Source organism: Mugil cephalus, chromosome 21 (genome assembly GCF_022458985.1).
Source record: "Mugil cephalus isolate CIBA_MC_2020 chromosome 21, CIBA_Mcephalus_1.1, whole genome shotgun sequence".
Taxonomy (NCBI): Eukaryota; Metazoa; Chordata; class Actinopteri; order Mugiliformes; family Mugilidae; genus Mugil; species Mugil cephalus.
The window spans coordinates 11,254,062-11,264,934 of NC_061790.1; the positions used below are offsets into that span (position 1 = coordinate 11,254,062).

The 10,873-nt window shown below is 41.0% G+C and overlaps 2 protein-coding genes across 3 annotated transcripts; one reads left to right on the forward strand and one right to left on the reverse strand.

Annotated features, from left to right (window-relative positions):
- Positions 1-602: 602 nt before the first annotated feature.
- On the reverse strand, positions 603-7,763 carry mtfr2 (mitochondrial fission regulator 2). 2 transcript variants are annotated; one of them, XM_047573644.1, is made up of 8 exons: positions 7,600-7,763; positions 6,738-6,920; positions 6,508-6,612; positions 6,187-6,311; positions 2,329-2,543; positions 1,915-2,227; positions 1,608-1,791; positions 603-1,511 (listed from the first exon to the last, which is right to left on the reverse strand). In XM_047573644.1, exons 2-8 carry the CDS (start codon positions 6,807-6,809, stop codon positions 1,470-1,472), a joined length of 1,056 nt encoding a protein of 351 aa, XP_047429600.1. In that variant the 5' UTR covers positions 6,810-6,920; positions 7,600-7,763; the 3' UTR covers positions 603-1,469. The 2 variants fall into 2 exon arrangements, with proteins under 2 accessions (XP_047429600.1, XP_047429602.1); XM_047573646.1 differs by having other exon boundaries at positions 6,738-6,923; positions 7,604-7,747.
- Positions 7,764-7,826: 63 nt separating this feature from the next.
- armc1l (armadillo repeat containing 1, like) lies at positions 7,827-10,868 on the forward strand. The gene is made up of 7 exons (XM_047573647.1): positions 7,827-7,917; positions 8,334-8,512; positions 9,333-9,424; positions 9,570-9,753; positions 9,849-9,965; positions 10,079-10,153; positions 10,265-10,868. Exons 2-7 carry the CDS (start codon positions 8,360-8,362, stop codon positions 10,457-10,459), a joined length of 816 nt encoding a protein of 271 aa, XP_047429603.1. The 5' UTR covers positions 7,827-7,917; positions 8,334-8,359; the 3' UTR covers positions 10,460-10,868.
- Positions 10,869-10,873: the final 5 nt, after the last annotated feature.

Here is a 10,873-nt window from a genome sequence, read left to right on the forward strand (position 1 = left end):
TGTTTTGGTTCTATGTGTTTATTACTTGGGTTGTTATCAACACCTGATGAAAATTTCATGTCACTAGCACCTTTAGAAATATGTTTACTATGAAAAATTGTGACGTGTTCGATACGTATTGTATGGCTGTTCACCACTGAGTGAACATCTGTGAATTTGTGAGCACTTAATGAGTGTTGAAGTTTTGGTTTTATGACTTGCACACAAACTAACTATCCGAACAGTATAGAAGGCTGAGATAAAAATGTCCCAAAGAGAAACACAAGTGAGTTTAAACATTATGAAAGACTGAGACATCCACAGGTTTTTGATATTTCTGCATAATCAAAAAGCTGTAGACATTCCAGAGAGTAGTTAAACTAATGAAAGGAGGCCACGTTTGCATTAGTGGAAGATCTCATGTCATTAGCCATGTATGTATGTATGTATGTATGTATGTACACACACACACACACATATATATATTAAGAACAAATTCATGTAATCATGTTGCATGTTCTGACCTTCTTGTAGAGTACACACATCAGTGCCCTCCCACTGTCATAAACAGATCTGGACACGGATAAAAAGAGTAACCAGCATGAAAAACGAACAAAAATTGATCAGTGCAATTGAACTTTTTAATAAAACAAAACAACTAAAAAAGATGTTGCATAGAATCTCAAAACCCACTGTTTGGGTTCGACTGTTTAGGTACGACTTAACCTCTCCCAAAATGATTTTACAAGCATTAAGACAGGTATCTATACTCACAGCCAAAACATTAGGTACACAAGTGAAAAATAAAGCATCCCAATATAACAGCCCTGCACTATGACTGCACTATGATCCCCTTTGATGACTGTTATGTTTAGTTGATGTTGAAATGGTGTCAGAAAGATGGTACTTCACTTGTATGATCTTTTTTTGGAGGATGTGATGCTGTTAAACTGGACTGAATTCAACACTTCGTTTCAGTTATGTAGTTTAGCCCACTGACAAATGTAGGGTTGTGAGAACAGAATAATAGGAACAGTGTGTCGGTACAACATAACACTATAATACCATCAATCACAACCTATAAAGATGAAAACCCAGTGGAATCAACAGCTCTCTCAGTTATTTTAAACTAACACTGAAAACTGTTAAATTAGAATGTAACAGTTTTCACTAGTGTACCTAATGAACTGACAAGTGACTATATAAGCTACAGTGCACTCTTGCCTCAATACATTATTTTCTTCGAACGTGTTCAAGATGTGCAAACAAACACAGCCCTGTGATTAACACTTAAAACAGAGAGACAGAATCAAAACGAGTGTACAAAAGCATTTAAAGCAACAAAATCATACATTCAAAATCCCAACAAAACAACAAGACATTTCACAGTAAAAAAGCAAAGAGAAGGCAGACAAAATAGAAATGTGAGTCAGTAGCTGCAGCGGTTTGTGATGACCCGAGATGAAGTCAGGGGTCACTGTTTTACGGGATCAGAGGTGCCGGCGTCCCTTACTGCGCCTGCGATGAGGAACCTGGTACAGAAGAGTCAGGTTAGCGGCTTATATCTTATGAGCTCTCATGAGTTATTGCAACAAGACGAAGAGGTGGCGAGAACGATATACACATACCATGGGTGTTTCTGGACTGCCGAAAGGTGAGACTTCTAGTGAATTCTCTTTGTCTGAGGAAATGTTATGGCGATGGTGGGCGAACTTTCTCTTTAGTGCTTCTGCGATGAGGGCTGCTGGGTCATTAAGCGATGCTCCACCTCCTTTACTGCGCCTCCTCATCACCGGCGTGCCTCCTGGTGATCTACAAAGAGAAAAGAGTAAGGTGAAGCAAATTAAAATGAGGAGACAGACTGCAGCAAATAAAACGAAGGAGTGAAGGAGGCGTTCTGCGCTTTGAAAGTATTCTGTGAATCCTTATGCCTACCTCTCCACTGACCGCAGTTTCACTTGATTCAAGTCCTTCAAGACATCCAACATGGAAGGCATCCCTTTCTTTTCTGTACCCTCCTGGGGCCTGAGCTGACCCTTATCGAGACCTTTTTCGTTCTTTCGCTGTCGGATCAGCTGCAGCACAGATGAAGTCTCGGTGGACGAGCTAAGGCATGGAGAGGGTGGAAGTGGTGGTGGAGGTGGTGGTGGTGGAGGCGGAGCAGCAGCACTATGAGGTGTGGAGGTGAAAGCTGGAAGAGGTGGACGTGACAGAGGAGAAGCTGGAGCATCATGGGACGCGGTCAACCCTGAAACAAGTTGAGAGAGTAAAAACAGAGATCGAGTTTTCCATAATCCCTTAGAATGTTTTTGTAATGTGCAGATAAGGCGACGTAGGGATGATGTGTACCTGAGGCTGGGCCGTCAGTGACAATCATGGCTATCTGAGCCCGTAGTTTGAGCAGCTCATTCTCCAGTGCACTGATCTTCTTCAGTGCGTCTGGGTTCACCGCCTGTCGTACAGATCCCCCACCAGTGCCAGCTCGATTCGGTGCCGGTCTTGGGTACCTCTTCATCATCACGTCTTGGTTTACAGTGTTTCTCGTCTTTGGAGGTAAATGGTTCCTGTGAAGAGGGATTGATGGGAAGTTTTTTCAGACGACACTATTTCTCTCAGTAGAACTCATTTGAAACTACAATATGTTAACAGGCTAATATCGAATGGGGACAAAACAAAGCACAAAAACAAGTTACTGTATTTTCCGGACTACAGAGCGCACCTCAATATAAGCCGCACCCACAAAGTTTTTAAAAAAAAAAAATGGAAATGTACATATATAAGCCGCAGCGGGCTATAAGCAGCTGATATCTACTGAACTGATTAGTTTAACTGAACATAACTGAACTGATCAGTTTCCGAACGGTGCCTGTAACATAAAAGTAAAAGTGCTGATCAAACAAAACAGAAAAGTAACTGAATGGTTTGTTCATCCTCCTCCTGCGCACTGAAACCACTGAAGTCGTCTTGTTCAGTGTCGTCACATACCTTTTCTGTGTCTATGTCAGTGTTGCTCTCCGTGTCGCTGTCATCCCGGGGAAAAGCTGGCGGAAAATGATGCTTTTCGCATGCGGCCAGTTTTTGTGAAGGATTTATCGCAAAAAAAAAATAAAAATTCACAGAAAAGCGGCATCTTTGCATAAGCCGCATGGTTCAAAGCGTGGGGAAAAAGTAGCGGTTTATAGTCCGGAAAATACGGTACTTGCCCTGTCTTAAACATTAAAGCTGTGGCTAAAGTGGTTTGCACAGTGCTGATTAAACTAATTATTAGCAACAACTTGGTTGTTCTGTGGCTCTGATTCCATTATGATCGTCTAAGTTTGAGTCAACACAGTTTGAAGTTTAGGAATCAAGTCAACAGTGGAAAAAATGGAGTCGCCGACTAGCAGGTAAATAACTACAGAGTGACACATCAGCACACAAGCTTAAACGCACAAATTGTCGGCCACTTGTGTGTGGTACAACATAAACTCTGTGTAGATTGGATGCAGAAATAAACTGTACATTAAGCATTAGAGCGTATTTATGGTTGTGCATCACTTTTATAGCGTAGGTTAAACATACTAGTGATGGCTCGATACCACTTTTTGCATCCGATACCAACACTGCGATCCGTTTGTTTTTGTCACTCTAAAATTCGTTAATAATACGTGGGTGTAATTTGCTTGATACTGACATCTTAAAACATCACAGTACAACTGCTATTCTGGTCCCCAAAAGAAAGGAGGAAGGAAAATATGTGACCACAGCTGAAGTTATGCGTTGACTTCATTAACACTTAAAGCTCACATAGATTTTAACAGCATTTGTAAACACACTGCACCAGTTGCACCATTCTAATGTCACAATAATGTCACATTATATCTCAATGACACTGCAAAGCTGAAATAAATAAGTTTATGAAATAACATAAAATATTAGCATCTCCACTAGAATAATGTAGGTAGAAGCACCAAAACAGAAACAACCCCTTGAGATGCTCGTTTTGCAAACGTTGCACTCAGCTGTTTGACTTTTCCCCTCCTTGAGTGTAAAGTTAGGGCTGGACAATTAATCGAATTTTGATCGCGATTTCGTTTTTGGCTTCTCACGATCATAAAAACGCTGTAATCGAAGAAAAACGATGAATGTGCCGTGCGGGGTGTTCGCAAATTCCTGCGCTGTAAAAGCCCCGCGAACACACCTCTGTCGCGTGCAGCTGCAGCAAGTGTGTGAGGTGTGTGGATCAATTGTCAGAAAGCCAGCCTGAGCCTTTAGTTAAAAGAAAGGTAGTCCGCTTCGGCCCCATCATGGGTAGTTATGGAATCCATGTCTGCCAAACCAACCTCTTTGTCTGCACTTGTTCATGCTCCTGTAAGTCACCCCATTTCACCCTATGCGAAGAATATAATAGTTAATTCTACTATGAGGATATGGAGACAATTTAAATGATATCTCTGCCTTCAGGCTCTTTCTTGACTGGCCCTGCTTGCACCAAACCTGCTATTTCAACCTTCACTAATAGATGGTGCGTTCCCTTCCTGGCGGGCGCGGGGTATCAGAACAATCAAGGACTTGTGTAATGATGACATATTTTCAGCTTTCCAACAGCTATCAGTGAAGTTGGCTCTTTCTAATAATATTTTTTTCAGATATTTAGAGATCCGTAGTTTTGTTAGAAATGTTAACCCCAGCTTTCCTAATGTACCGGATCCCACTGACCTGGGCCCATTCTTGACCCTGCTTCCTGCTATGAAGGGCATGATCTCTGTGTTATATAATCTCATTCACTCCTTAAACCCAGCCTCACTTTGTACTATCAGGACACTATGGGAGAATGATTTACAATGTGAACTTACAGATGATGTTTAGATGAGTGTCTGCGGCTAGTTCGTTCTTCCTCTATATCAGTTAGGCACGGGATGCTGATATAATGTGAGGTTATTCATTGCTATTACTTTACTAAGGTCAGACTGTCTAAAATATATGGTGATAGTGATCCTACTTGTGGCAGATGTCGCCAGTACCCGGCTACCTATTTTCATATGTTTGCCCTTCACTGAATACCTTTTGGGTGGAGATATTTAATTCTATTTCACAGATCACCTCGGTCCCTTTCACACCATCTGTGGTCACTGCTCTATTTGGAGTCACCCTCATACCTGCTGTTCCAAAGTATAAGAAGAACCTGGTAGCTTTTGTAACCCTCTTAGCTAGACGTCTCATTCTTATGAAGAGGAAATCTCAAACTCCACCAACCTAAAAGACATTTTTTACTTTACTGACCTCGAGAAAATCCGTTGCACACCGAGGGGATCTTCTGCTGATCACATGAAAACATGGGGCCATTTTTTGAGTATGTAAATAAGTTGACTTTTCCTTATATCCCAGTCTGACAATCAGTTCCTATACATGATCTGATCTGCTGTATTGACACGCTTTGTACGGATTTATGCGTTTATACACTTCAGTGTGACTTTAATTATTGTCATCTGTGTTACTGCCTAATTCTTCATTTTGTATAGGTGACCTACTTGTTTGTTATACTGTTGTTTTTGTTTGTTTATATATTTATATACATGTGTCTTGTACACTGTTTGACTTTATTTCAGTTTTGTGATCACAATGAAAATGAAAACGATGATACTTGCTCTTATAACTATAAATTATGTGATGAAAATTCAATAAACAAAGTTTGAAAAAGGTGATATTTAAAGTTCAGTTTTGGTGGTTCAATAAATACTTATTTTTAAATCAAAGAATAATCGTGTTGTTAATCGTGATTTCAATATCAATCAAAATAATCATGATTATTATTTTTCCCATAATCGTCCAGCCCTATGTAAAGTAATGCCACACGGCAGACATGACTACAGCTCTGCGGGCATCTGTTCACACGACAAAAACAAAGGCACATGGCAACCATGGGACAGCTGGATAACAGTGTTACGGTGTGGCGCAAAGTGAAGTTGAGGATATATGAGATAGTTTGGGCTTCGGATCGGAAAGGTTCTAATAAAAAAATCCGATATCCGATCCAGTGGATCAGTACCCGAAAGTGGACTTTCCGTGTTTTTGAGTGTCCAGTTTCACTTCAACTCTTTACTTCCCCCTTACTCCATAGAGCTTAGCTTTAACCACTTCAAGTTTCAAACTAACACTGTGTATTCGTAACAGCCAATGAGGAGAAGATAGAGAGGTTATTTGTGCTGTGACAGTTTGCGTTCTCACCTGGTTTTGGCAAAGCTTTCCCCCTCGTCCTCAAACACCCACAGAACATCAGCAAATGAGGGAATGGCTGGTGTGTCCACGGTGACGTCAACATGTCCATGTGTTTTGTAGCTGATCAGAGGGACCTGAGGAGAAATGTGGGGCATGGATTACACTCTGAATACATGGCATAATGTGAGATGCAATGACGCTCGACCTGGAGGTCTTCTTCATGGAAATGATTATTTGCTAATTAATGTAATACGCTGAGTTGCATTTGAGCAAATAAAGACACTCATGTTAACTACTAGCATGTGTTTGAAAACATAGTTTGTACAGTACCTGAAAGTTGACACGTGGTGCAGGCGTCAGGGGGAGATTTGTACCAATCATTCGCACAATACTGCGATACTGTCCGCACAGTTGACTGTCCCACACTGGAACCAGCTACAGTCAAGACAACACACATACAACCTCAGCTAAAAACGGTCATCTTTACAAACTCTCTTAGTTAGACAACACTGCTGCATTTGTAAAAACAAGTATTCGCGCTTTTCCAAGTGTGTATTTACCATGTCCGGAGGCACTCCGAAATACTCCAGGACCATGCACAGCACGTCCAGGACATCCTCTACTAAAGACATTGGAAGGACTTTTTCCTGCAGCAGCTGACGAGTGCAAGGCTCCTCTTTCTGCTGACTGACTTGGTGCGCGGCCAACACTGAAACGATGCCACTAAGTCACATGCTTGGCACCTGAAACAAAACAAAACATACGCTTTCAGGTGAGTCCCTTATGTCAGAGATCAGGTGCATCCTCTTCCTTGAAACTAGCGCAAGAATGAAAAGATACCTTAGGCTGGAAATCTATTTGTAACTCAAAAACCTTCTTTTATATTAACTTTTTTGCTAATTTCATTTAAGATTACAGTACTTCAATATTGTATTGTATTCATTGTGTCTCTTATCTTAAAGTCTTAACTCTCCTTGAATATATTAACTAAAGGTACATCGTACAAGCAAGCTTAAGGTCAAAGATAGATTATGTTTGCATTCATGAGGCAAATATTGAGCGTGCTGCAAACATAAAGACTGGTGACTTGTACATTTTCAAATCAGGAGATGTGAAACTTATTGGAAACGGATGCTGGCCTCCATTGCTAACCAGCTGCCTTTAGTGTCACCTGGTCACAGTGATGCTCAGGGAGACTGATGTCCCAGTATCCAGCCGCTAGATGCTGATTCAGCTGTGTTACAGCAAAGCGGTGGTTCACGCTGAATTCACGCTTGGAAATAAAAAACAGTAAACGTATGCTCTGAGCTGTAACCTGGAGCAAACACCGCAGTGGAAAAAGCTGCACGGCTCATCAAAAAGTAACCTGCGCGACGCCACCGAGAAGACGCCAGGTGATAAATACTGTGAATATGAACTTACCGTTTTCTTCTTAAAACGCGTTTAAGTATTCACACTTATCCTCAATCCGCGTTGCTGGCAAATATCAACACAAACTGTAAAAATACACTGAGAAGTTGCAGCTTCCCTCCTTCCTCACGAGTCCGAGCAGCGAGTCTAAAGTCAAATAAAGCTGCAGCAGCAAAACGTCCTATGATTGGCTGAGAGCACAGGACCGGCCTGAGCGGCCAATGGGAACGCGTGTTCTTTTACCGTGGGCAACGGTTGCACGGCCAATTGCGTGTCTCGAGAAACTAGCACCAAATTCGTATTTTTGTGCACGAGCTTCTTCTTCTTTGGGTAAGAAAACATCGTCTAATTTTACCAAACTACGCCCATTGCATTGTCGTGGCTTTGATATTTCATCAATTGTAATAATTTTGACATTTTAAGTTTAAATGGTGCCGCGAAACGACTAGAAATTTGTTTTTGTGAACTTGGTTAGCTCCTTAACGTGTCAAAAGCAGTTAGCTTCTGCAGTTAGCCATCTGACAGGTCAACCTTTATTTAGCTTAAAAAACAAAAAAACAACCTTTATTCAGCTTCGTGAGCTATCTTGATGCTAGTTTTGGTATTTATTTTAACCTGAAACCAGACATTTAAAAAAATGTTACATTTCCTGTTTTTAACTAACGCACTGTATTACTCGTTGTCCCCATTAAACCTTGTAACGTTACTGACACGTCTCATTTATAAACGTATCTTCCAATTTTCAGGTAACGTTCAGGTAACGTTAGCGAACATGATGGATGCACTGTCGGTGGTGAGTCAGCTCAGAGACTTGGCCTCCGAGCCGCAGAACCGAGCGGTCATAGTCCAGGACCAGGGTTGTCTCCCCGGACTGGTTCTCTTCCTGGACCACAAGGACCCAGAAGTGGTGTTTGCTACTCTGCAGGTGGGGCGAAGACACTGTAGTGAAGTTTGTTACGAACTGGAAGTAATGTTATAGTCTCATGGAGGTGTCAGGAACATAAAACCTTGGTAATCAGCATACAGACACAAAAGCCCAAGTTTAAATGCAAATTAGATATATTTTACATTATAGACCCTTATTTTGGAATTAAAGTAGATTTTCTAATAATAATCTTACCTCACACATTTAATGTGTGATATGTCAATATAGGTAATTGCTAAACGTATAGTTTTAATAGGACTCTTGAGCACATACAATGCTGTTAAACAACAATTTATATCCATGGAAACAGTATTATTTTATTACAATTGTTAATAGTAATTCACATGTCTATTAAGTTTACATTTTGTGTATGTTTTTGTTTTCGATTTCTGGTCAACTTCCAGATTCTGAATAAGCACTTATAGCTGCCGATCTCATCTCAGCTGCAGCCAGAAATCATAACTATTCTCCAGTAGCAATAGTTTGTAACTTTCAAAGCAAGTAAGGGCAACCAAGTGCTCCCTGTGGGATTAATAACCTGTTCAACAAATAAGGCAGGATTCATATAACTGAAAAGCATTTGTATACCTTGCTGAAATAACTACAAAGCTGTGACTGCATGAAAAGTAATTAACATGCTTCTAAAAAGCAATAATGTCAGGTTTAAAATTATACAGTTCGTAACAGATTTTTGAAATTTGGGGAAAATACAGTTGGTTACGACATCGGTCACTGGTAACAACCTGGGAGTTTATTATAGATAGATGATGGACAGTGTATGGAGTATATTAATCCTTTGTCTTCCTCCCTTTGTCCTCAGACTCTGCGTTACTTGGCTGAGTTGCCTCCCAACATCCCCATCATGAATAATGAACTAGGTATGATGGTGAGCCTAGAAACTCTTATGGGAAGGTAAGAAATTACTTTCTTTACATTTTGGGGTGGCTGTTTGTGAAATTTACAGAAATACCTAAGATCATCTGCTACATGAATTTCATGTTTATTTAATGTTTCATGCTATAATCCAGATAAAGCAGTGCTTCATTTCTTTGCACAGGGAGGGCCTGTCAGCTGACATCACAGCCTTGGCAGAGGAGGTGTATAATATCCTGAGGGCACCTGTTAGTGTTGCACGGCGCACACCTGAGAGGGAGAGGAGAAAGAAGTCCCAGTTCTTCATCAACTCCTCCAACAAGAAAGCCAAGAGCGTGACTCTGCACATACAGGGCTTGGACAGCATTGTAAGCCGACTGGTTGATGTGCACACACCTACACTGAGCAGCTAATGTTGTAATTACCGGCAGAGTAACTCATACAGTGTCTCTCTGTCATCAAGGACCAAAGAGGTTTGTGTGAGGAGGCTCTTCTGAAGGTCAAAGGAGTGATCAGCTTCACGTTCCAAATGGCCTCCAAGAGATGCACCGTTCGCATCCGTTCAGACCTGTCCACTGAGGTGAAGCCAAATATTTACTCTCATTATCTAACTATGTGCAGTTATGACCATCCTGTCTGATTGCTGTCTATTAACACTAGACTCTTTCTTCTTTGATGTGTCTTAATTTGTAGAGTCTGGGAACAGCTATCGCTGCAACCAAGGTGTTGTCAGCTCAACAAGTTGTGAAGAATGAGACAGGAGAAGAGGTAAATGAACTTTTGTCTTCTTGGTGAAAATCTCAACATATAAGGGGATTAAGTTCACATTTACATTTCAAAAACATTATGTTCTCTCTCCTCTAATTACATTGCCATCAGGTTTATATCCCTCTGAACTCTACCGGAGTGGAAGTGCCTCAAAACTCGGCTCTGCCTGATTACCTCCCGGAGGAAGAGGAGAGCCCAGAGACCAAGTGTGATCGAGCAATTTCCCGCACCACAGCTAAAGAAGATTCCAACGGGAGCTGGCTCAACGCCGCAGCCAGTTTCCTCACAAAAACCTTCTACTGGTGAAACTGGACGTTCTGGACACAGAGCCACAGAGCCGTGCTTTAAGACTGGCGTCGTCATTGGCTGTAGTGAAATGCTACAGGAGCACATCGTGGCTTTCACTGTATGCTCAGAACTTCAGTTTCAGCTACATGTTATTGTGATTACACATAATCAACATGTGTATGAGACTGAATTTAAAGCTCTGTTCCTCATGTTGGAGTTAAAGCTACACACTTGGGAAAATGTCCTTTTTCTTTTCACTATCCTCATTAAGTGTAAATATTTTTTCAAATCTTTCTTTCAGTCTTTTCAAACTGTTCATTTCCTCCTTACATGTAGAAATGTTATTTTTCTCTCAATGAGAAGTTGTTCTCTGTCCTTCTGTTTGTAGTTGTAATGGTTTACGATTATAATAAATGTACAAAATATCTTTGT